This window comes from Ranitomeya variabilis, chromosome 2 (assembly GCF_051348905.1).
Source record: "Ranitomeya variabilis isolate aRanVar5 chromosome 2, aRanVar5.hap1, whole genome shotgun sequence".
NCBI lineage: Eukaryota > Metazoa > Chordata > Amphibia > Anura > Dendrobatidae > Ranitomeya > Ranitomeya variabilis.
Genome location: NC_135233.1, coordinates 208,109,623 through 208,137,318, shown reverse-complemented (window position 1 = coordinate 208,137,318; position 27,696 = coordinate 208,109,623). Strand labels below are relative to the sequence as shown.

At 40.9% G+C, this 27,696-nt stretch overlaps 1 protein-coding gene across 1 annotated transcript in view; it reads left to right on the top strand.

The window, feature by feature from the left end:
• LOC143804922 (rab GTPase-activating protein 1-like) overlaps nt 1–23,727 on the top strand; it is a 99,706-nt gene extending 75,979 nt beyond the window's left edge. The window contains exons 2-4 of the mRNA XM_077283529.1: nt 17,218–17,289; nt 18,568–18,768; nt 21,660–23,727. Of these exons, the coding sequence (XP_077139644.1) occupies nt 17,218–17,289; nt 18,568–18,768; nt 21,660–21,782 (396 nt within the window). The 3' untranslated portion in view covers nt 21,783–23,727. The remainder of the gene's footprint in view (nt 1–17,217; nt 17,290–18,567; nt 18,769–21,659) is intronic.
• The last annotated feature ends 3,969 nt before the right edge of the window (nt 23,728–27,696 follow it).

Genomic DNA, 27,696 nt, shown 5'->3' with positions numbered 1-27,696 from the left:
TCCTGCCTGACCCCCAGTTTTACCAGTATGTGAGCAGTGGCCTAATGAATAGTACCCTTAGCTCCCCCTGGAGGCCCGACTGTGAAATATATTGGTGTATGTGATACCTGGTCAGATGAACTCCTTCAGTGCCATCAAACGTACCATAGCCCCCCTTAGCGGCGGAGCCACAGTACTGCAACGACCAGGACTCTGGGGCGCTGCACTATCACTCTTACTGGTCCTCTATGTGTAGTGTGAGGTCATCACTCTCTACCCGTCCTCTATGTGTAGTGTGAGGTCATCGCTTCCTACATGTCCTCTATGTGTAGTGAGAGGTCATTGTCTTCTACCTATCCTCTGTGTGTAGTGTAAGGTCATTGCCTTCTACCTGTCCTCTATGTGTAGTGTGAGGTCATCACTCTCTACCTGTCCTCTTTGTGCAGTTTGAAGTCATCGCTCTCTACCTGTACTCCTCATACAGTACAAAAATAGAAAATAGCTCCTTATTTAAATGTAGTTAAAAATTCAATTTCTGTCACAAGTGTGCCAGATTCATAAGACTGTCGCTCCACATCTGGCTGCTGAAGGTCTCTGCGTTTGGCATTACGGATGCCTCCTATATCTTTCTGACTCTTGGACCCAGCGACAACCCTCCGGCTCTAGTTGACACAGCTGGATCTGGGTGTTTATAAATCCCATGTCTGATGCAGAGAGTCACCAGTGATATTTACATTTTTCCCTTGTGAAGGCTTGGAGCTACAGCAGTCGGCTAACTTCCTCTCTGGAGCTGTTTGAGGATGTTTGGTGTTGCCTCTCTGAGTCTGCTCAAGCTAAGTTCATTCCCTTTGTCTGTCTACCTTTTTGTCTTCAGTTTATAGTGGAGACTGACCACTGCTGATCCCACCCCCTCCCTATCCAGGGCTTAGCTCTAGGGAAATACAGGGCTTAGATTTCCTGCTCGGTGATTGGTGGGGAACCAATTTAGGGATGGTAGGGCAGGTAGGGCATTATTAGATCTGCGTAGGGGTCTCCACTCACCCTTTCCCTAGTGTCTTGGCTTCCTTCCCCTCATCCCTTCGTGTTGCACTTAGTTTTCTCACACTGTGCATGACAATTTCCATACATAAGAAATATTGGGGGAAATAGTTCCATTGCTTTTACTTCTAATATCTGGGAGATGTAATTTTTAACTACATTTAAATAAAGCTTGAGACATTTATAACAGTGTAACTGGAACAACTTTGTCTGTTTTTGGACTGTTGTATTTGCCTGGTCAGGATGAAGTTCCATGCATCTTGGAGATTTGGACATTTATAGAGAACTGGGGCATCAGTGGGTGCTCTAGTTCGCCCGTGCCTGCATGGGCCAGGCCTCATCCCAATGAATGCCCTCTCTCCTTTTACCATGGGCATAATACTACTCGGACAAAACAAGGTGAAAGTAAAATAGCTTGGCAATATTTTATTGAACCACAAAAAAGACAATAACCCATAGAACAGTCCCAGCAATATATCCAAGATGGTGCAAAATTACAGAGTCTCACCCTTCAGCTGACTTGCCAGGATTATAGCAGTTGCAATTTCAGGGCTTCCAGGGCCAACTAACCCCACCAGTGTCAAGCACAGACTGGAGGTAGCTTAGGAAGCTGACAGTCCATTGAGGTACGTGGCCAGGTGACCGGAAGGTCACAACCTGGCTTCTCCTAACATCTCCGTGGAGCCAGGTCCCAATCCTGACTTTCACAAATGTATCCATGGGGTTCAGGTGACCAGTGAGTTAAAATCCTGACTTCCTCAAATGTATCCTTTTGTTCAGTGATGGTCAATAGATTAAATCTGTATTCTTTCAGCTGGGGCTGTGGTTCCCTAAGCTGGCATCATGTAGATGTGGTGCAGTGAGAAGTGAGGTAATAGTTAAGAGGTTGATGTCAGCTTTGTATTGGCAGCTGACCTCAAGCTTGTAGCACAAGAAAAGAAGCTCCAGGACTTTTCTGAAGATAAATGATTTACGGCTTTATTGTCCACAAAATAAAATCCAGCTCACACCAGCAAGAGATTCACTGACTCACTTTGAACCAATAAATATTTTTAATCATAGCAATAATACATACTTGTCTTAGTTTCTTGGCCGGACTTTACTCCCTTCCTTTTTGGCTGTCACCCTTTACTGTGGTCCATCATTTGCTATAAGCTTCTGAAACTGATAATAAGAAACTGTTCATACTATGCAGCATTCATCTTTGCAAACTCCAGTGATTTATGCAAACTCTCAAACCTGTTGGTTAACCAATTGTTTTCTGCAACAACACTCTTATTTGAAGTCAGTTCACATTATGTTACAATTTGCTGTGGTTCCTGACACCTTCGTCTGTGTGCTGGTATAGACCTTCCATTTTCCTCTTCATCTGCCCTTCTGGTTCTGTGGCTTCCAGTGTGTCCTGACTTGCTTGTTTGTCGGCCATACAGCATAGCCTGTTGTCCAAATACTTGCAATTCCATGTGCCCTCCAGCCTTCTGTGCCAACACCAATGTGGCCTCCCTGACCTGCAGCTTCATGAATGCACTTCACCAGGTGAGCATAACACATTACATTTGACCAGGGGTGGGCAATTAATTTTCCTAATGGGCCACATGACAGTCCTCCTATTGTGCCCCGCACAATAGCAGTGCCCCCTGTGTTCCTCTACCCAGTTATGTTTCCTCTGCACTTCCTTGTAGTGATAATGCTTACCTGTGCCTCCTTACAACTATACAGAACCATACAGTAATTATGTCTCCTTGTGCTGCCTTAAAATAATTCCTCTGTGCCTCTTTTAATTATAATTCCCCTTAACTCCTCATAATAATAACCATATACAGTGGCATGTAAAAGTTTTCCAACCCCTGGTCAAAATTACTGTAATTGCAAACAGTTAAGCAAGTTGAAGATGAAAAGATCTATAAAAGGCCTAAAGTTAAAGATGACACATTTCCTTTGTGTTTTAGGCACACAAAATATAAAATTATCTTTTACATATTAAAAATTACAAAAAGGAAAACTGGCACATGCTAAATTTTGGGTACCCTGCATGGTTAGTACCTAGTAGCACCTCTTTTGAAAGTATCACAGCTTGTAAACACTGTTTGTAGCTAGACAAGAGTCTTTCAGTCTTTGTTTGCAGTATTTTGCTCCTTTCTTCCTTGGAGATTTCTTTCAGTTCTTTGATATACCTGGGCTGTCTTGCGTCCTCTGCTATTTTGAGGTCTAGCCACAGATTTTCAATGATGTTCAGATCAGGGGACTGTGAGGGCCATTATAAAATCTTCATCTTGCACCTTTTGAGTTTGTCTATTGTGGATTTTGACATATGTTTAAGATCATTATCCATTTGTAGAAGCCATCCTCTTTTCAACTTCAGCTTTTTACAGATGGTGTTATGTTTGCATCAAGAATTTGTTGAAATTTCATTGAATCCATTTTTCCCTCTACCCTTGAAAGGTTCCCTGTGCCACTGACAGCAACACAACCCCAAAACATGATTGATCCACCTCCATGCTTAATGTTTGGCGAGATGTTCTTTTCCTGAAATTCGTGCAATTTTTTCTCCACACATACCTTTGATCATTGTGGCCAAATAGTTCTGTTTTAGCCTCATCAGTCCACAGGACTTGTTTCCAAAATACATCAGGCTTGTTTAGATATTCTTTTGCAATTCTACTGAATTTTATTGTGAGGTCGCAGGAGATGTTTTCTTCTGATGACTCTTCCACGAAGGTCATATTTGTACAGGTGTCTCTGAACAGTAGAATAATGTACCACAACTCCAGAGTCTGATAAATCTTTCTGAAGGTCTTTTGCAGTTGAGTGAGAGTTCTGATTTGCCTCTCTAGCAATCCTACCAGCAGCTCTCACTGAAATTTTGTTTTGCCTTCAAGATCTTATCTTGACTTCCACTGTTCCTGTTAACTGCCATTTCTTAATTTCATGTCGAACTGAGGCAAGGGAATCTTGAAAATGCTTTGCTATCTTCTAATAGCCTTCTCCTGCTGTAAAAGGGATGCAAAATGGTCTCTCTCTCTCTCAACACTAAAACGGACTTCCAAGAGAAATCCAAGTTCGGAATTCAGAGCCGGATACTAGTTGTCAGGTACGAACCTCCAAACTTTACAGTTCGGGTCCCCTCTTCTGCCCTCACAACTAGTTAAAACTGCATTTGGTGCACATGGCAGTCTAATATATTTGGGAACTGTCCAGATTCTCATTGTCTGTAACTTGTCATGCCACCCACACTTTTTGAATTGGCACTGGCAGTTCCTGTTCATCAGCATTCCTCATGAACTTCCTTCTTCTTTTTTCCCAACCATGCATTTCACCTACCATATATAATGGATGCTTAAAAGGGTTGTCCAGGCTGGGGGTCACTCTAAGTGAGTATATACTTTTCAATCTTCACAGCATGTGCACTGCATACTGTGAGGATTCTCTAGTACTGATGGCTGGATAGTCCAGTCACGTGACCACAAGAATGTGACTTGTATACTTACAGTAACATTCTGACTAGACGTGCACAGCCACACTACAGTCACTTGTATTGAGCAAGGCAGTGCACGTCTAGTTGGCACGTGATCGCATGCATGGTCGAGGGCATGGAAGAATCCTCACAGTGTTCAGGGCACACAGTAGGAGGATTCAAAAGTCTGCAGTCATATATAGTGACTACAGACTTTAACCTCAAGTCTGGACAACCCATTTAAGTCCACTGTAATGCTAGTTATTCTTGGCCCTACTCCATCATAGACTTGAGCCACTGATAGAGCAAGTGTTTCCAGCTGCTCTAATAACTTGTAATATCAGATGGAGATGTTAGATGTTCCAAATTATTGCAAAATCTATGAACCAGATAATAAGGCTTCATAGTAAAATGAATAATGGCACTATGCACATAGTCTTATTTAAATGCTCTTCTAATATGTATGTGTAGTACTTATCATCACTGATCCATCACGTTCATTTCAAGGATCCTTTTAAGGAATGAGGTCATTTAAGTATCACAGATGCTGCAATACATGGCTAATTGTCCAAATTGCAGCAATTATTGTAGCTTTTGTGACCAGATAATACAATGCTAGCCCCATAAGTGTAAATATTGTTATTGTTTCTCCAATTCTCCAATTCTCCTGGATAAATGGAAAATTAAAGTACTTTCTCTTACATTGAAGAATTAGAAGCTTATATATTTTTAAGTCTACACTAGAGAATTTTGTCCTCTTTGCTTCTGAATTCTGTGAACTTAGTGGAACAGAACATGAGGAATTTAACACAACACAAAACAATACAAGTAATCAGCAGCCGCTTCTCACAATGAACAGAAGATTTTAATTAGATTTTCCTTTTAAAACTGTCCCCGTTTACAATCTCTATTTCTTTTTAAAAGCTGGTAATCATTTGCAATTTGCCACAAAAAAGAATTTTTTTCCTTATTCTAAAAAAAAGACTAAATGGAGAGGAAAAAAAAATCTCAATAAAAAATGGAAAATTAATGACATTTCAAAGACTAATTCATTAAAGCACAGCCCCATCATTGTTCGAAATCTTTCTTTCAGCCTTTCCAGTTAATTAAAATATGTAAAGTAGCTCTTTAACAATACTTGTTGTAGAATGCGCCATTGTAGGGAAATGGAGGTGGGGAGCTTGAATTTAACATAGATACTGTAAGTTGTCTAAATACTTGAAATATAAAATTATAAGAAAATTTTTTGATTTTAGGTGCTGCCATAGTGGTTCTTCTCATTATCATCTTACAGCGAAACAAAGGAATGGATAGAACCATGTCCAACCAACATTCCTTGGCATGTCTTGTTTTGAATGCACTATGTATTATATTATTGTCTGGATATCTGACCCAGTACTCATTCCTTAGTAATAAATGGTCAGTGATTGATAGTGGACCTTTAATAAGGTGGTCCAGGCTTGGGGTCCAAGTCTGCAGTCATTCTATGTGACTTCAGGCTTGTCAATACTCACAGTACACACTGTCAAGATTTTCCTGTGCTAGCATTGGGAGCAGGCAGGCACATGACTGCATGTATGCAATTTGCATACAGGCAGTCACTTGTCGACTAGTCTTACGCAGCTTCACTTAATTCAAGTGGATTGAGCGAAGCAAGACAATGTGGCCAGAAGTGTGCAGAATAATCCTGACAGCACACACTGTGCACACTGTGAGGACTCACAAGTCTGCAGTCACTAAAGACTTGAGCCTCAAGCCTGGGTAATCTCTTTAACAAAGCCTTATCTCATAATTATAGGGGAGCAAAGAGAATTACAGGACCCTTCAGATTGGTAGGTCCAGTGTTATGGCTCTACACATGCATGATGTCTCACTAGGTCTACTAATCAGTTGAGGCAGGTCAAAAGAGGCCACCTGGCAAAGTTCCAGGTCCGGCACCTCCCATCTTCATACAATGACGTCCTCTTCTTTGCTTCCTGCCACAGCTCCTGTGCAGGCATACTTTATCTGCCCTGTTAGCCCCATGTAGCAATATATGGGGCTAATTATTCTGTGTGGAGCACTATATGATGCCCATAATACTGTACGGAGGACAATACTGTCCAGTTTCTGAGCTATTGTAGAATTTAAAATTGATATCACTCATGTAATGTAAGAAGTAAGTGAAATATTTGGTATTATACTATACCTACATTTCTCTGCTGTATCTGTGCATCATGAATTGTGGTATCTGTTAAAGGGGCCCACTGAGACTCATTCGCCCGGGGCCCACAAAAACCTGGAGCTGGCACTGTGCCTGTACATTGTGACAAGCTCATGCACCCATACATTAGGTGTTCTCTCATCGCTACAGAAATGCCAAACATGTGGACACTAACTGTGGTTTAGGCACACTTGGACTCAGATGGGAGGGGGGCATTTGGATTTGGGAGCACAGAATATGTTGAATTTCTTTTGAGGGGTGAGGGCCTTCTAGTTTTTCCAGAGCCTTTGTGCTACCAGTAACTTGGAAGCCCCCTATATTTCCATTAACAGATGACAGGCCTGAGTGGGGACTTGCTTTTTTCATGGATTGACTTGAAGCTTTTATTGGGAACATTTTACATAACATTTTGGATCACATTTATCCATCACTCTATGCTGAGCACTTCCATTGGGTTTCCCTTTAAATCTCTGAGATATGTAATTCAGATGAAACCCCATTCACTATAATGAGGCAGCAGTGTTACTCTGGACCCTGTCTGGCCTCTGTTTAACTGTGTCATTTTTTCAGAGGTGCACAAAACTGTGGCCGATGGCATAAAAAACACACTCCTAATAAAAAGATGGACACCGCTGGGTCACTAGTCAGACGGTGTTCACAGTGCCTCCATCTGCCTTATTATAGGGAATCTTCCATCGGGGGTTCAGTCTGAATTTCAGAGATTTACACAGAAACCCCAGTGTAAGCACTCAGTGCAGAGCGCAGGATAAATGTGAGCAGATAATTAGTGCGATCTTTGGGAGGCAAAATGGACAAATCAACAGCAAGTGAAGAATTGGTTTTATTTATTTTTTACATTGTTCCTCATGCTATAAGTGATTAGGCAACTTCATTCTTCGGGTCGGTGCAATTACAGCAATACCAGATTTATATCGGGTTTTTATGTTTTGCTGCTGTCACATACTAAAAGATGCAAAATATAGTTATTGTATCTCCATATTTTGAGTGCTATAATTTTTCCATATTTTGGCTCACAAAGGCATGTGAGGGCTTGTTTTTTGAGGGACAATTTGATGTTTTTATTGGTATCATTTTCAGGCTCATGGTCTTTTTTGATCGCTTTCTATTCCAATTTTTGGGAGGCAGAGTAAATAAAAAACGGCACTTCATGAAATGTTTTTTGCTTTGGTTTTATTCCATTCTGTGAGTGGCAATATTGATAAGGCAGTTTTATTCTTTGGATCTGTACGATTACAGCAATACCCCATTTAAATAATTTTTTATGTTTTGCCGCTTTTACACAAAAAAACTATTTTATAGAAAAAAATATTTTTGTATCACTTTTTCTGAGAGCTATACCTTTTTTTATTTTTCGACTGATGGAGCTGTATGGCGGCTTGTTTTTTCTTGACAAGATGCAGTGTTCAGTGATATCATGTTTATCTACATTCATCTTTTTTATCTCATTTTCTTCTGTTTTTTGTTCAGTGGTATGATGATAAAGCATTGTTTCTGGCCTCATTTTTTTTTTTAAAGGTGTTCACTAAAGGGGTTAACTAGTTAACTAGTGAGACAGCTTTATAGGCTCGGTCCTTCCGGATGCAGAAATACTAAATATGTGTACTTTTATTGTTTTTTTTCATAACAATATTTATTTATGGGTACAATATCTATCTATCTATCTGTATATATTATTTTGTAATTTTAAAAAATATATTTTTACAAATTTATTCCGTTTTTTAATTTTTTTTACTTATTCCCACTCTCACTTTCTGCAGTCTTATTGCAGTTTTAAGGCAATACTCCTTGTAACCTGTGCACCCTGCAGACACAAGTTAATTAAATTATGCACTGCACATGATCTAACTAAGTTGCTAGTGCCTGGTGACTCGGATGTCATCATGTTGACATCGAGTCACTATGGCAATGATCGAACCCCTGCAATGACGTTGCGGTGGCACCAATCCAAGGGCAGAGGGGCTTTTTTTCCCTCTGCCTGCTTGCTAAATGCTGCAATCACAGTGATGGCATCATTTAGAGGGTTAAAGTGCTGGGATTGGTGCAGGCACTGCTTCTGGCACTGATAGCCAGATGTCCTCCTCCTTCTCCCATCAAACGTTTTACCCTCTTAATATATTGCAATCATCATGTTATATAGCATTGTGTACTTACAATTGCTCATTTTGCTTTTCTACACAGATATTTCTTCCCTTTTCCTTTAGGTCTATGACATCACGTGACTAAAAACTGATTACCTGAATCCTTCTAAGTTCTATGCAGAAACAAGAAGTCTCTCTTCCTTGCATGAGTCATCACTGCAAAAGTCCTTGGCAGGGGAAGCATCTGGGTGATAAGTTGAAGACTGGAATAACTTATACTGGAAAAAGAGACTTAGTATTTCTACATAGAGCAGAGAAAAGAAAAGAATTAGCTGGGTAGAAAGGCAAAATGAACAATTGTAAGTACACAGTGCTGTATAATATGATGACTGCAATATATTAAGAGGATAAAAGCTTTGATGGTAGGAGGAGGAGGAAGAGGGCTTTTTTAAAGTTTTAACAAAGCTTCACCATTCTTTTGCACAGCTTAAGTTTTTCATTGGTCTGGTGCTACAAAGCATTTTACTTTTCTGTAGCTGCCAATTTCTCCTTATACAAGGAACTTGATACTTGTTAAATATTACTGCTGATGGATCTAACACACATATCTAAACCAGATTGTGGTGTTATGTTCAGCACTAATTCATTCTGATGTTTCTTGAAACCATTTTTTATCCTCATGATCTCATTTGCTCAGATTTTTGTTCCAAACTACTTTCCCTTAAAATATGTCATTTAGCTAAAGTTCTATGTTTTTCTTGGATTGTGGTTTCTGGGCTTTCGAATTCTTCGATTTATAGGAGATGCCTCATATTCTGGAAAATCAGGAAGGCTTCAATACACATCCTTATTCCCACTATTTATGTTTGATAATCAGTTATAAATCTGAAGAAACGTGAAGTTCACCTTTCTACATATTATCTACTCCAATGACTTGGGAAAGGATTTGCAGCGCCCCAAAGTCCTGGTCGTTGCAGTAATATTGTTCTTCCACCAGGGGGAGTGATATTACGTCTGGAGGTAATAAAGGAGATCTCCTGTCCAGGTATCACAACCCCACACAACACACTTCACACTCCAGGCCGACAGGGGGAGCTAAGCTTCTATCTATTAAGGCACTCCTCACAGTTAGGTAAAACTGGTGGTTTGGTTAGGAAGTTAGACAGACAGAACCCGACCGAGCTTGGAGAGACTGGCTGGAGTGGGTTCCAGTCAGCTCCAGACTGCGGTCTGCGGAGAACGAGGGTCCACGGAGCTGTGCCTGCCCCACGTGCGGCAGCATCCCAAGAAAGAGACATTGCAGCGGAGCGTATTGTAGTGAGTGAGAAACAAAGTCATAGCAAAAGGAGAGGAAAACCAGAAGGAGTTCTGCCCTGTAAAAGGCTGCCTCCTTCTGAGGTGCACAAGAATCCCGGTAGCCAGAATACTGAGGGAGTAAGGAACTCTATGCTTTACTTCAGAGACTGGCAGGACAGTTAATTCTATGTTGGCTGCCCTACCTTTATACACAGGAGGCACGGTGGCAACTTGTAGAGGCCGAGGCATCTCTAGGGTCCCTACAAAAAGCCTCAGGCCACCAGTCATACGTGTTTTGTCCTATCCTATCCATCAGGGGGACAGAGAGACTTAACATCTCCAATAGTTGTGAGTACCTTACCGAGTTGCTCAGCAGGGAGGTACTACAACACACAGGCGCTAGAGGAAGGCTATTGAATTCCACCTGGATAAGGGGACTCTGGATTTGCCTTCAGACCGGTCGGACTCTGCCTGCCCTGTGATCTGTATCCTGGACTGTGGACACTGAAGCCTTCAGTAAAGGTAAAGAGACTGCAACCTTGTGTCCTTGTTATTCACTGCGCCTTACATCATCCACCATTCACCATCTACACTCTGGGAAGCCTTGGGGATACACTTCACCTGTGGGAAGGTATACCATCAAGCTGCCATAACATCACCCCAGCGGACCCCCAAGCAGCGTTGGTTGCCCTGACCGAATACCACAGGTGGTGTCACGAACACTTTCCCTTTAAAGACCTTTCCCATATATAAACTCTTTCACTGGACACCCCTGAGGGCCACGGACCGGGTCGGGCCACCGTGACATCCCCCGAACCGAAGGACCCGGTGCCGAGTACCCCATTGCCCTACCCTGGAGGCGAAGCAGATTCCCTTCCAGATGGCCATTATTATTGCAAACATCACACAGTTGTTCCTTTATTTCTGGATTCTGAATTGGCAGAAAATCGTCTATTGTTTATATCAGGTTTTAACATTGAAGAAAATATCTCATGTATTTCAAATTAGTTTCATTAATCAAATTTACCATAAGTAGAGAGAATACATAAAAAGACCTCAGCTATAAAAACTGTCTAAAAGTAAAATTGCCCTTGTAGTAGCCCATGATAATCAATAAAGCCCAACTTTCATTTTTAAACAGCCTTGGTAAATTGAAAGCTGCATCATTATTTTTATTTTAGACTGTTTCCTAAATATATGCAAAGAGATATATTAACCAATTCAAGACTCTGTAAAAATATTTCTTGTTCAGATATTTTTGTATTTTTTGCATTTTTTTTCATGATACATGGGTTTTCATTTTTATGTCACTGTCATATTCTCTCTTTTATTTTCCTGATATAGGGCAATATCAATATCAATAAATAAAAAAATAAAACCTCAATTCATTATATGCATTTTTTAAGTCATTTTCCATTTTATTATGTGGTATGAGTTGCCATTTGTGGTGCCAAATTCATCAAAATGATGAATGGGATTCATGAATTTGGAGCAAAGTGAAAAATAGGCTTTCTTCCTTTTGTAAGGATCACTTGTTTTCTGGCAGTGCCTCAGGTATACACAGCTACAAAAGTGACTTGGTGCAAACAGGTAGATTTACTAAAGTTCATAAATCTCCAGCATAAAGGGAAACAAACAGCCTTCCCCCTGACCAAGGCGGCTGCCAAAACATGCGTCAGGGTGGACGCCACTTGGGAAAGGGAGCCTCTTGGCAACTGTGAGTCCTTAAAGTAATTTAATCAGTAGAAAGGTGAGCATCACAACCTGTTGACACTAACCTATGCTTGACAGTTGTTAACTATGTGTAATTATGGAGATTGACTATGATGGCCTAATTATTATTGAATGTGTTATACATACAATTATGCATGAATTTTAATAGCTTCATAACTATATATTTGACAATGCCATCAATATACTTCTATGAGATTAATTGCTTTGCACTAGACCCTATATGTATAAACACTACTATGCACTGGCACTTTATATACCATTGATTAATACATTACTAACCATGGGACTACAATTTTTGCACTAGCATCCTATATATATATTTATCTTTTAGTCCCTTGTCTCAGTTTTACATATGTTGTTATTATTATACTTATACAGTATGGGACGTTTATTGTTCAATATCCACTAGCGATATACACATAGACCTTTTTACTTTTGACCATAAAAACTTTTTTTTTCCCTCTGAACATTGGTCTATTTAATTTCTTGGGTGTGTGCCCTGTCGACACACCGGGGACAGTGGGAGCCCTAGTCTTCTAGCCAAAACCGCATGGACCAGGGATCATCCCACCGAACGCCCACTCTCCTTTCACTCTGGGTGTAATACTACTCAGACAACACAGGGTTAGGGTGAAACTGTGTGGCAATACTTTATTGAACCGCAAACAGGCAAATAACACATAGAACAGTCCCAGCAAAATACCCAAGAAGTTGTAGGAGCTGATATCAGATGCATAACATTAGCCATTCATCCATTTAGAAATATCAATTTAACCTACAAGAAGAGTCAACATTTCAGACACTTGACCAACAAGAAAGAAACTCATAAATTCAAAAGTCAACATATAGATATCAGTCTATTTCTCCTGCCCTACTGAAAATAGATGTCTGGTTAATTAAGATAAATTGCTGTGCCTTCACATACCCCTTGTTTTTGTATTGTTTTGTTTTTTGAGTACTCCTTCGCTCAGTAAGAGCATTAATGATGGGTTGTGGCTGCACCTTCCAGCATGACAATGACCGAAAATACACAGCTAGGGCAACTAGGAGTGGCTCCATAAGAAGCATTTCAAGATCCTGGAGTGGCTTAGCCAGTCTCCAGACCTGAACCCAATAGAAAATCTTTGGAGGGAGCTGAAAATCAATGTTGCCCAGTGACAGCCCCGAAATCTGAAAGATCTGTATGGAGGAGTGGGCCAAAATCCCTGTTGCAGTGTGTGCAAACTTGTTACTAGAACATACATGTTACTAGAACATACACATTCCTAAATCCGGGTAATATTATTATTTACACACTTGTATTAGCCTGCGTAAGGGGTAGTGATGAGCAAATTTACTCGTTACTCGAGATTTCTCAAGCATGCTCAGGGTTCCTCCGAGTATTTTTAGTGCTCGGAGATTTAGTTTTTATTGCTGCAGCTGAATGATTTACATCTGTTAGCCAGCATAAGTACATGTGGGGATTCCCTAGCAACCAGGCAACCCCCACATGTAAACCTATAATGCTCTAGGCTGTGGAATAATAACCAATATCAAATAGCTGGTTATCCATAATGACCAAGGATCCATGCCGAAATAATAGGGGTATCAGCAAGTAATCAATGCATGTTTATTAAGATGTCAAATGTACATCAAATGCTAAATATATAAACACATAATATGTGAACAAAAGATATGGTGAATAGAAAGCAACAGTTAAGAAACAGCCAGCACACATGGATGGTAAAGAAAATGCTGGCTCAAGACACAAAAAATCTGTGCACCCTTGTTACAGCAATGTACTGGCATGTGCTAAATGGTCATTGTAGAATAAATAGTTTATAAGTTCAAAATAGTAAAAAGAAAAATCTATGAGACAGACCCGGACAGATGATCAGTCAATCCAGGATTAATTCCTAAAAGATTTTTCACAAGACCGAAAGCATATAATGTAGCCCAGGCCACTAAAACATGTATATATACCGCTCATGATAATGCCATATTACCTTGGGACATGTTGATGGTAAAATGCCGACGTGCTGTAAACAGGGGAGGCCTCGACGCGCGTTTCACCGTCGTGGCTTCGTCAGGAGGCGGGGCTAATAAGAGGAAGGACTGGGGTATAAATAGGAGTAGAAAGAAGCTCTCAGACGAATCGGCGCACATCCCATCATGATGTAACTATTCACGGCCGGCGAGGGCGGCCGCGCGCTACGGAACATGGGTAGGAGGACATGCGTCATTACCACCCATCCCCATGGTGACACGGCCAGCTCACAACGCCACCGGGAACACCACAGCGCATGAGTGGGGTGCGCTCATGTCAGAGCGGATGTAGGGAGGAGACTACCGCGTTGTTAATGTAAGTGCAGGAATAGCGTCCCGAGGGGTGCATGCAAAAAAAGCCGCTCTAGGTTTAGGAATAAATAGAAAAAAATAATTGAGAAAAATTGTGCTTTAGGGCGACTATGATCTAGCATCGCCAGCAAACGTAACTAAACCCCAATTACTAAGCCCAAATATCTGAAATTAGAAGGATTATCCACAATAATATATGGTGTAGTCCAGAATTGAATATAACCAGATATTTAAGACTGTAATTACAGAGGTACCAAAAAGATAAAACATAAAAGTAAATATGAAATATAATTGTCAAGATCTGGCTACAAAAAATACAAAAGAAGTAAAACATAAAAGTGACATATATGTAATGCATTATAAAATCGCCACAGTCTAGTAAGTATGCATAAATATATATGAAGTACGAATTGACACCCAACGCAGGGAATAGTGTTGATGTTGACCTGGTAAAAAAGTTAATGGCCAAGAAAATGCACCTCCAAAAATAATTGGAGAATTACAATCTAGACGCATGGGGGAATAATCTGTCAGTCTCTTATATCAGTACAAATTTAGACAGAATTAGCCCATATATCATAAGAGTAGTAAATAATCAGAGTGCATAGTATGCAGTACACATATTACAGATAATACATAAATAGTGCACAAAAAAAACAAAAAAAAAAACAACCCCACATGTACTTATGCTGGCTAAAACACGTGTAAATCATTCAGCTGTGGAATAAAAACTAAATTTCCGAGTACTAAAAAATACTCGGAGGACCCCCGAGCGTGCTCGAGAAATCTCGAGTAACGAGTATATTCGCTCATCACTAGTAAGGGGTAATTATTGGACTATCATATGCTACCCCTTCAACTTCTCATACATATTTCTGATTGTTTTTAAATACATTCTTTCTGCCTATGTTGATATCTTTTTGTGCCATTGTCTTCAATCATATTTATAGTATTAATTATGGGTGAACACACTTTGCCTTCCTTACAACTTTACTCAAGCCTTACTATGCTTTTAGTTTGTGTAACTTTTGTGTAGCACTCCTCTCGATTTATAACTGTGCCTACTTTTTCTTATTTATTACAACTTTTGCATCTCTTTGAAAGGTTGCAATTGATGAATCAACCAAAAACATCTGGGGTCACTATACTCCGCCCACAAATAGTAAAACAAAAAAAGCGAACACATATAACATACGCTACAAAAAGGAGCAAATAATGAAATGGTGCTAATAAAAAAAGGCGCAAAACTAAAAAAAACTAGACAAAAAACAGACATAAAAGCAGTGATGAATCAAGTCCTAAATGTCTGTTATTATTTTTTTATGGTCACAAAGGATCATTAAAATACATTCAAAATGTGTTCCCCACTCTGTAACAATTATTTTTGTGTATTGGACATTTTTTTTTTACAGGAGGCATAGCTAGTAACAGCAATTTGGACAGACAATGGTGTTTTTATTTGTTTATTCATTTTATTTTTCTTTACTTTTTTTTTACACATTGTGCCCCTCTTAAGGTCATAAAAGTTAATCCATGGGGCATTTCAATATTTCTATTTTCATGTTTTTCCCCCGTAATTGGTGCTGATATATTAGACCCAGTTAGAGGGGAAATGTAGCCTCCTTGCTGCATAGCAGAATTGTCTGGATATCCTATGATCCAACAGTTCATACTCCCTCCCTATATACAGTGACCACATGACCACTGTATATGGAGGAGGAAACTCCATCAGCGCTTCCTATTACTACATGCACAGCCCTTCATTTGTATTGTGAAGGTAGAAATGGTAATATACCGTCTCTGCCTTCTCTATGAGGCCATACAATGCAATGACATTTTAGAATTTCACTGTAGATTAGAAGGGGGACCATACAGATGAAGCCATCAAAGAAAACTTGGCATCAGGATTATATACCCCAAAATAATGGTATGTAAGTGAAGGCGCTTTAATGCTGATTACATTTTTATCTTTCTTGCAGAAATCTGTTTTACTGTTTTAGAAAAATCCTTAGTTGAAATTGTATGCTAATGAGCCACAAACACAGCAGTTGGGTACTGCCCTGACAGATCTCCTGTTTCTCTACCTTTTCCTCGCCTGCTGCCTGTTTTATTCATTCATGTAAGTTTCTGACCCTCTTAACATAATTCATAAGAAAGCTGTAGCGGTGCATCGCTTAAACAATGCATAGAGGAAGAGTCATGGCAAGTACAGAAATAAACCATGTGGTCGGGGTAGACAATGAATAAGTCAGTGCTCACACTGCCGTCGCCGATTCCTGGTGAATAGATTACCTGCTGGATCTTTCCGCTCTCGGTCCTTTATGCCGTTGACAGGTCCACGTCTGTGCTCATTCATTTATGGCACAAGTGTAATGTACATGGTTCGGAAAGTTAAAGGGAACTTGTCAGACAATTTATGGTGCCCATCAGGAGTACAGGATGAGAGGAAGATGAAGAAACTGAGCTCTGTGAGATCTAAGCAGATGAGTTTTTGACTCTGTATTTTCTTACTTAATTGGTAAGCTTTTGATGTTGCATATTTTCTGCACCAAATACTCATCGTGGGAACACGGCCTTAAATGTTCGGAGGGTGGAAGTTTAACTATATGTGTCCGATCGCAGACAGCGCAGTGGGGAGAGGCTCCTTCTGCAGATAACTTTTTTTTTTTTTTTACAGTCTCAGGTTTCCGAGAGGGAAAGATTGAGCTCGAGACATCTAGAAAATTGCCATAAATATTTCAACCTTTTGATAGCAATTTTTGCATTTAGGCATAGTAAGATTGAAGAACAGGAGAGGATCAGATTGTTATTGTTTGTGTATTTTATATTTATTTGAGCATCAGTTCTTGTAAGTAACGCTGTGCTGTCTCGGCTGTGTCCACTTCTTACATTCGGAGACGAAAACTGCGGTCTGGTTGGGTGTCGGACCCCCAGCAACGATCGGATATTCATCACTGATTGTAAATATCAGTCATCGTTATCATAATCCTGAACAATAGTTTTAGCTGTTTGGTACTATGGATAATAAGTGAAAATCCCTGTCGTTTAAGTAATTCCACTCTCTTGTTCATTTGCAGATATGTTCCCAGCTGAGTGATCGACTAGAGAAGCAGCAGTCGGCAAACAAAGCCGAAATTGAGAAAATCCGGGTACGTTCAGACTGACTGAAGCTTGGGTAATGGCTGTCAGATATTGGAGCATTTCATTGTGTGCATTTCTCTAATATATTTTCATTAGTATAATTGTTTTGCCTGTAATAAAACGTACTGCCGCTTGTTACAGAGCTTCTTTTTTTTTATAGAACTCTCTACCTATGCCACTTGAACTTGAGACCTCAATAAAAAGCCTTCAATAGTCTCAAGGTGGGCTGTATGGGCAGTTGTCTAGAGTCGCCATTCTTGGTCATCAACCTTGTGTTTGGAGAACACTTTTTAATACCTTTCTAGTTGGCGGTGAAATCAGTTGTCCCAACTCAAAACCAGGGCTTTAAAATAACCCATCGGAATAGAGCGGTAGGTGCGCATGAGCCTCCATTGCTCGATTCATCAACTAATGGGGGCATTTTAGAGCCCTGTTTTGAGAATCAGTAGTTCCCACAGTCAGCAAGTCGTTATTTTCTAGCCTTCTAGCATTTTTTTTTTTACCAAACTGGGTTGCCTGGCTTTTTCAAAACCAGGAAAAATTAAAATAGGCAACACTCATCTGTTTAATCCCCTGGCGATCAAGCACCAATCCTGCAAGCCTTGACATTTTGACTGACAGCCGGCTCAGCACTGATACACTGCATCCTGAGCTGTCAATCAAAAGTGCCGGAGTGTGCTTACAGCCGCCAGCTTTCAGTCATAGAGGAGTGCCCCGAGGATCATAATATGACTGAAAGCCGGCGGCTCCTGGGAAGAATAAAGTCAACTTTCTCCTGGGTGCCACACTTTCAGTTCGGTGTTCAGGCACCTTCATAATGCTATTAACCACCTGCAGATTAACCTTGTATCTGCAGGGTAATAGCGTTAATTGTCCTTTAAAATGACAATTATTTTTTAATATCGGAATATTTAGAAATGTTTACTTTTGCAAAGCAAAAATTATATAAAAGCGCCAGCGGTGTGAAACAAATATTGACTTCAATGCTATTAAAACCATAGAGATTTACAGTATATTTGTAAAATATGGATAGCGGAAAACCTCACGTCGAGGGAATGATGGAAGTGTCAGTGTTGTCCCTTTCAGTCCGGCGGTGGATAGGAAAGGTTGGGGAAGCATGGCGCTCTACAGTAACGTCTATGGACAGTTATGGAAACAGCCGTTTGTTCGGCATCTTCTCAGGTGTTGTTCTTTCCTCATATAATGGGTTAGATGTATTGGTTTTGAGAAGCAACATTTATTTATCAGATTCCCATAATAATTATTTTCTGCTTTTGACCACTTAGCAAAAGGTTGACGGTTGTGAACGCTGCCGAGAGTTCTTCAACACAGAAGGAAGAGTGAAGTTGGTCAGCACCAAGAAGGAGAATTCCGAGGAGGAGGACACTGATGAAGAGAAGGAGACTCTTAAAAACCAGTTACGGGAAATGGAGCTAGAATTGGCTCAGACTAAACTTCAGCTGGTAGAAGCCGAGTGTAAGATACAGGTAAACCATCAGTCACAAATCTTATCTGTACAGGTAAAAAAAAGAAAGCATTGACAACTATTAATAGTGGACACCAGTCTGACAATCTTAGAGCACTGTCAGAAGATTGAATTTCTACTAAAGCCGAAAGTGTGCCCGTATTTTATTTATTTTTTCTCGTTTTGTTTCTCCATAAATCAATAGCAAATATGGTGAATATATGGAACTTTGTAATATATTCTATGCGAGAAATCTGCTTCTTTCTCCTTCTCGACTGATCTTTCATTCTCAATTCATGGGTAAAAACGATCTACAGTGAATACAGCCTTTCCCCTTATTGACATGGGAGAAGACAGTTGGTGCTCATAAAGTTCTATGGAAAACTGTAACTCCTCCCCCCTCCTTCCCATAGACTCTTCTAAGCACCAATTGTCATCTCTTATTTCAGAAATGGGAACTTTTTTTTCTTTACTAAATACAGATTTTAGCCAGAGTGAAAGATCAGTCCAGGAGGAAAGAGAATCCGATTTTTTTAATAAAAATTAAAATAAGGGTTACTCGTAAGAGCTCAACTTCTGCTTTGCATATGGATCTGTTTTTCTTTTGATCACTATACATATGTGATAAAAGTTGGCTGATTTTGGCCGGATCATGCAGCAGGTACAGTAGAGAGGGACTCAAGTTTTGCCCCAACATCTGCTATAAAGTCACATTCTGGAGACCCCCATACACCATAGATTTGTTATACTTCATATTGATTTATCCTTTGCTCAGCCAAGTGTTAAAGGGAATCTATCCGCAGCTTTTTGCTGTGTAATATGATAGCTGCAATCTGTAGACACAGGGACCCTGAAGTGTTACTAACTGGTCTGTGTTTTACTGTTTCAATAAAATCAGTGTTTTACCAGCACAAGATTATCACTGCAGGACTAGGTGTCTCCTGCCACCTGGTCCAACCATGCCCCCAGCATGGATTGGCAGCTTTCTACGTACATTCTATATTGACACAAAGCAGCCAATCAGTGCTGTGGGCGGGGTTATACACAGCCCATCATTCTGAGGTCTGCTAGATCTGCAGCAGAGAAAACTGTGATTGTATCACACCTGCTGCACCCAGTAAACTAGGTGACACATCGCAGGAATCGTGGTATCTGTCCCTACATTATACTGCTGTCAGATTATATAGCAAAAACCTGCTGACAGATTCTCTTTAAATGCTGATTAATAATACTATTAACCACCGCGCTAAACCGAAACTGGAATATCAATGTACTTACTTTTGATATGGCTATTACTATGTTGTCTGGGGTCCCTTGTGAGTGAAGGGTTACACCTGGTTACAGTGGTTTGCTGAAAGGTAAAGTGTGCAGCAGAGTGATATATTATTTTATTTGGACCTTACAAAAAAAAAAAAAGGTGTTGGTTACAAACACTTACTCTTTTTATGAGGCTGTATAGGTTGCACCTGTGGTGTTTCAATGTGGGGTTAATAGTTTCTCTTTCCACAGTGTAGTGAACCGATACTGGAAGGCAAAGTGTGTAAAACCTCGGTATATTGTTTATATTGTACACACAAAGTATCAAGGGTATTAGCTGGGTGCATTTACTCCTTATATAAGGTTGTACAGTTTACACTTGGGATGTTCTTATGTGAAGTTTTGGTATTTGTCTTTCCACAGTGTGCTAAACTGATGCTGGTGAGTAAACAAAGTAGAGAATAAAGTGATTTGCAAGCAATACACTAGAATAGTAGGAAGTTACTGGCCACAATAATTGCTATGACATAGCCCTGACGAAGAGGGGAGTTACCTCTCGAAACTAGTTGGCAGCTTGTCTCTCTCGCGCACCCGTCCCTGCTTTCTGTGACGTCACACTAGCTCTGCCCCATCTCGGCACCGCATCCTCAGCGTTGCTTCCGGCCGGGGCACACGAGGCGCTGGTACCTCCTCACCACTCGCCGGTACGTTCTCGTCCAGGAACCGCGGCCTCTGGCACGCACACCGGACTCTAACCCTCCCAGCTCAGCGGGTTACTTTATCGGCACCGTATCCAGTGGACTACCTTGCCTACCTCACCGCGGGTACCTTCATAAGCAAACATGTGGTGAGTGCCAACTAATTCCTATTAATACCACTGCAATTATTGTGGCCAGTAACTTCCTACTATTCTAGTGTATTGCTTGCAAATCACTTTATTCTCTACTTTGTTTACTCACCAGCATCAGTTTAGCACACTGTGGAAAGACAAATACCAAAACTTCACATAAGAACATCCCAAGTGTAAACTGTACAACCTTATATAAGGAGTAAGTGCACCCAGCTAATACCCTTGATACTTTGTGTGTACAATATAAACAATATACCGAGGTTTTACACACTTTGCCTTCCAGTATCGGTTCACTACACTGTGGAAAGAGAAACTATTAACCCCACATTGAAACACCACAGGTGCAACCTATACAGCCTCATAAAAAGAGTAAGTGTTTGTAACCAACACCTTTTTTTTTTTTTGTAAGGTCCAAATCAAATAATATATCACTCTGCTGCACACTTTACCTTTCAGCAAACCACTGTAACCAGGTGTAACCCTTCACTCACAAGGGACCCCAGACAACATAGTAATAGCCATATCAAAAGTAAGTACATTGATATTCCAGTTTCGGTTTAGCGCGGTGGTTAATAGTATTATTAATCAACTGGTTTAATTTTTAACAGAGTTTTGCACAGAACCTGTTTTAACCACCTGCAGCTTCCGTGGCTTCCTACCTCATCCTTCCAGGTGAATAAGCGCCAGTGTATATACGTTTTTATTCTCTTTAAATGCTGTCAGACACATTCTTGGGTCAGTAGCTATTTTATGGATATCTGCCACCTTTACACTTTCTTAATGGGCTTTACATGGTTCTCTTTCAGGATCTGGAGCATCATCTCGGTCTTGCCCTAAATGAAGTGCAATCGGCAAAAAAGACCTGGTTCAACAGAACCATCAGCTCCATAAAAACCGCCACCGGCGTGCAAGGAAAAGAGACCTCTTAACACCCCAACATTTGTACAAATTATCAAGTCTTTATGAAAACATGATACCTACTGTTGCCTTCCTTGGCCAGATATTTTGGTTTGCCTGTATGTAAGAGGACCAGGAGTGCAGCATGGCAGGACGGTAGTAAGTCGGTGCTTGTCAGATTAATGTACGATTAGGCATCTCTGGCCCCCTATTAACACCTACAGAGATCACGTATTAAAAATCACGAAACTAGCCGGAAAAAGAGGAGGGCGAAGAAAACAAAAAAATAGCACCTAGCTTTCCAAAATTCCTACGACGCACCATGGGTTCAGTTTTGCCCTTTTTTAACTCTTCGATGACGGGAAATTATTTTTTAAGGTAACAAGTAATCATTAGGGCCTTACGTGAAGACGTACGATAACGATGCTTACAATGAAGCCGCTGGGCACTCCGACGCACGTTCCTATTGTCTGATCATGAGCTGGTGGGTCAGTGCCCTGGCCATGAACAGCAGTGGTCCCTCGTCACCCAACGTAATAGAGTTACCAAAATCTTAGGCTTCACACTACTGCAACACAGGTTTTTTTTTCTTTTTCTTACATCCTAAGATGGTGTATTAATACTTGTAGCCTAAACTGCGTTGAGAAATACTGTATTTTGAGCTGCTGTAGGTCAAACACAAGGCGGGAGGTGAACATGCCTTCAACAAGAAATGCTCAGCCTATTTTTTTTTTCCCGGCCCTTGATATTAAATAATATGGCCATGGAACAATGGCAAGTCGCTTACTGAAACAGTAGAGATTGCTAGGCGAGACCGAAATATGTGATAAGGAGACAAAAATGGGGCCTCTCATGCTGCCAACCTGGCATCTAGAGCCGTTGACTGTTATCTCTGTGCCCTCCATCATGCTGAGACGTTAAGGCCATGTTGGTTGGTATGTTGCCCTTTTTGTTGTTTTTTTGGTAGTGGCCAATGCCAGTCTGCAGCCGCTAAGCACTGTCAGTCAGTACTGCACAGCGTTTTTATGTGTTAAGCACCCAAGTCTTGGAGAAGATCCACCAATGTGGAATCACGATCAACGAGAAGCAGTCAAGTGTCCTGAGAGAGCCTATTCTCCGGGCACGTTACGGCACTGAATGGGACCTTCGCTTTCATTGACTAACCCCGGGTTTAAAGCATGTGTCCTCGTCTTGGCGATGTTTCTTCATTTCAGATCTCACTGCTTCTGTTCTAGAATTTGTATCTAACTCGTTAACTCTCCGTTGACTCATGTCTTGTCCAGGGCTGACGGTTCATCCATCGCACGACAATTCATCTAAAAGGAGCAAAGGACTAACTTCAAGATCCGTTGATGGACGCCAGACTTCTATCCCATCTCCAGTAGTTTTTCGGAAGAGTGATCTACCTTTTTTTCTTTTTTTTCTCCCATCCCACTTTAGAGGGGTTTTCTGAAATTGCTCCACTACTAGGGCTAGTATACGGCAGTATGAGATCTGCACTTTAGGTGCTAAACACAAAGCACGCTTCATTCCTTTCTGGAGTTCCTGGTGTCGTGTAGAGTTCAGATGTAGACTGGCTGTTTTGCACCTTTTTTTTATAATTTATACTTGTTTTTGTTTTGTTTTTTTCTCGCAATTGTTGCATCAGTGATAAAGTTGTTACGTGTAAGCGGGTTACACTAAGAGGCCCTGGTTTGTGCACATATACAGTATATAAAAAGTTTGGTTTATTTTGTATATCTACTCTTTTTTTGTTTTCTTAGTTCCCGTACTAACGCTAGCTACTGTAAAAGTTATATATCGGAATCCTAACACGATCTGCTAAAGATTTCTCTTTCCCATATCTGCTACAAATGTCCTTTATTGTTTTAAACATAAGAAGATTGCTGTTCTTATTTTGACCGTGTGCTAATAGTGCTGGTGTAGGTGCGGTGTGTAAACCCAATCAACTCAAATATAAAGTACTATTAAATTTCACCACTGAGCAGTCGATTTCATTGCACTGACTACAACCTCCCTGTGTGATCCTATGGAAAACGCTTATTCATACACACAAATGACTAGAAAAGGGGACCGACCATGATGACTCTAGTCCCAATCATGATTTGCTACTTTTATTTTTTTTTTGTACACCAAATTTTTTAAGATGGGTTCATGAAATTTTTTTTTTCGTTGCACAGACAAAAAATGCTTTGTATTTTTCAGTTTGACATTTTTTTGCAATTTTTAGCTAAAAAAAAGCACATTTCATAAAATGTTGCAAAATAAAATTGCACTAAAGTTTCTGGCTTTCATAAAATGACTTCAGGGAAAGATGGAAGTACGGTTTTGGGTCATAGAAAAGCAGCTGGAAGCCCAAAACAACGCCAACCATGATAAACTTTAGAATAATAATCGATAAAGACTTTATAAAATAGACTTAAAAAGGGCACAAATGGAAAGATGAATATGGGAGAAACAAAAACACCTATTAGGCTGTGTAGGTTTTTTTTCCCCATACATCCAGTGTTTTACCAGCAGGAGATTATCAGTGCAGAACTACGTATCCTGTACCTCCTGGTCTAACCACACCCCCAGCACTGATTAGCAACTTTCTGTCAATACACAGTGTACACAGAAGCTGCCAATTAGGGGTGTGGGTGAGGTTATATAACAGAAAGCGGCCAATCAGTGGTGTGGGCGGGGTTATATACAGCTCAGCATTTGAGCTCTGCTAGATCTGCAGCAGAGAATACTGTGATTGTATCACAACTGCTGCACTCGGTAAAACTGACTCATGGCTGAAATTGGGGTCTCCGTCCCTACATCATGCTGCTGTCAGATTATATAGTGAAAATGTGACAACAGATTACTGTATTCCCCTTCAATAAAGAAAAAAGTTAAATAAAAGCAGCATGTACTCCACTCTGGTGACAGCTCAATGCCTGTTTTCTATCTAATTTTGTGTGTTTTTAACTTTTTTTATTTTTCTTTTTTTATATCTGCTCACCTGTGGTTTGGTTTTCCTCTTTGTCGGCAGAGTTTTGCAATTCCAGATGTTTTCTGCAGATTCTTCTTTTTAAAGGGTCACAAACATTGGCCCACCTCCACTCCAGTCACCCCCACACCATTCTCATGTGTTTTTTGAGTACGCCAGTTTTTTTGGCACAATTTTTGTGATATTCTGCAAAACATGTGACTCTTTCCTCTTAACAAGTCGCAAAAAAATGTTCAATAGAGAAATAAAAGACCATTTTTAACTTTTCTCAAAATTCTTAGATCGCAGGTGGCATTTTGATGAATTTGGTGCCAAAAAAAAAAAAGTCAGCGAAAAGTCAAAAAAGAAAGAGACTTTAAAATAAAAGCAAAGAAGTAAGTTACTTTCTTGAGTACTGGAGCTTTTTCATGGTAAAAAAAAATAAAATTATCCGCCTTCATCTGAACGGCAAAGGAACGGCTTATCTAGGCACAGGTGAAAAGCAGTAGACACCGCTTAGAACAAGAAATGAATGCCATTGCCGATTATTGTAAGTATCGCACATATTGTAGTGTAGTTTTGCTTAACCCCTTCCCGACCTTTGACGCCACGTAGGCGTCATGAAAGTCGGTGCCAATCCGACCTGTGACGCCTATGTGGCGTCATAGAATGATCGCGTCCCTGCAGATCGGGTGAAAGGGTTAACTCCAATTTCCCCCGATCTGCAGGGACAGGGGGAGTGGTACTTCAGCCCAGGGGGAGTGGCTTCACCCCCCCGTGGCTACGATCGCTCTGATTGGCTGTTGAAATTGAAACAGCCAATCAGAGCGATTTGTAATATTTCACCTATGAAAATGGTGAAATATTACAATCCAGCCATGGCCGATGCTGCAATATCATCGGCCATGGCTGGAATACCTAATCTGCCCCCCCCCCACCGCCACCGATCGCCTCCCCATTCCTCCTTTCTGCCACGTACTGTGGTCCACTCCCCTCTCAGTGATCAAAATAAAAAAATAGTAAATGAACCCCCCCTTTATCACCCCCATAGGTAGGGACAATAATAAAAATAAAGAAAATATATATATTTTTTTTTCTTCCCCCACTAGGGTTAGGGTTAGGGTTTGGGTTAGGGTTAGGATTAGGGTTAGAATTAGGGTTAGAACTAGAGTTAGGGTTAGATTAGACTATGTGCACACATGGTGCGGATTTGGCTATGGATCCGCAGCGGATTGGCCGCTGCGGATTCGTAGCAGTTTTCCATCAGGTTTACAGTACCATGTAAACCTACTGAAAACCAAATCCGCTGTGCCCATGGTACGGAAAATACCGCGCGGAAACGGTGTGTTGTATTTTCCGTAGCATGTCTGTTGTGAAATTGGATTCTGGGCTCCCCCGGTGGCCACTTGTGGAATTTAACTTGTGTGCATCATCCCCTCTGTTCACCTGCTCCTATCAGGATGTGGGAGTCGCTATATAACCTTGCTCCTCTGTCAGTTTCATGCCGGTCAACAATGTAATCAGTAGCCTTTCTGTGCATGTTCCTGCTACTAGACAACTCCCAGCTAAGTTGGACTTTTGTCCTTGTGTGTTTTTGCATTTTGTTCCTGTTCACAGCTGCTGTTTCGTTACTGTGTCTGGAAAGCTCTTGTGAGCGGAAATTGCCACTCTGGTGTTATGAGTTAATGCTAGAGTCTTAAAGTAATTTCTGGATGGTGTTTGGATAGGGTTTTCTGCTGACCATGAAAGTGCCCTTTCTGTCTTCATGCTATCTAGTAAGCGGACCTCGATTTTGCTAAACCTATTTTCATACTACGTTTGTCATTTCATCTTAAATCACCGCCAATATATGTGGGGGCCTCTGTCTGCCTTTTGGGAAAATTTCTCTAGAGGTGAGCCAGGACTGTCTTTTCCTCTGCTAGGATTAGGTAGTTCTCCGGCTGGCGCTGGGCATCTAGGGATAAAAAAACGTAGGCATGCTACCCGGCCACTTCTAGTTGTGCGGCAGGTTTAGTTCATGGTCAGTATAGTTTCCATCTTCCAAGAGCTAGTTCTCATATATGCTGGGCTATGTTCTCTCGCCATTGAGAATCATGACAGTTTGACCGGCCCAAAAAAAAGGGTTAAATTACTGGCTGAGAAAGGAGAGAAAAAAGAAGTCTGCTACAATTTTTTTTTTTTTTTTCCCTCTAGTTCTGAGTGTGCTCTTAATTGAATCACTTGCTAGTCTGCCTATACTGCAGCCTTCCTCTCTTCCTCTCCTTCTAATCCTTGAATGGCTCTGTGTTCACCTGTTTCAAATGGATCTTCAGAGTGTAGCTACAGGTTTGAATTATCTCGCCACAAAGGTACAAAATTTGCAAGATTTTGTTGTTCATGCACCTATGTCTGAGCCTAGAATTCCTTTGCCTGAATTCTTCTCGGGGAATAGATCTCACTTTCAAAATTTTAAAAATAATTGCAAATTGTTTTTGTCCCTGAAGTCTCGCTCTGCCGGAGACCCTGCACAGCAGGTCAGGATTGTAATTTCCTTGCTCCGGGGCGACCCTCAAGACTGGGCTTTTGCATTGGCACCAGGGGATCCTGCGTTGCTCAATGTGGATGCGTTTTTTCTGGCCTTGGGGTTGCTTTATGAGGAACCTCATTTAGAGCTTCAGGCGGAAAAGGCCTTGATGTCCTTGTCTCAGGGGCAAGATGAAGCTGAAATATACTGCCAAAAATTCCGCAAATGGTCTGTGCTTACTCAGTGGAATGAGTGCGCCCTGGCGGCGATTTTCAGAGAAGGTCTCTCTGATGCCATTAAGGATGTTATGGTGGGGTTCCCTGTGCCTGCGAGTCTGAATGAGTCCATGACGATGGCTATTCAGATCGATAGGCGTCTGCGGGAGCGCAAACCTGTGCACCATTTGGCGGTGTCTACTGAGAAAACGCCAGAAAATATGCAATGTGATAGAATTCTGTCCAGAAGCGAGCGGCAGAATTTTAGACGA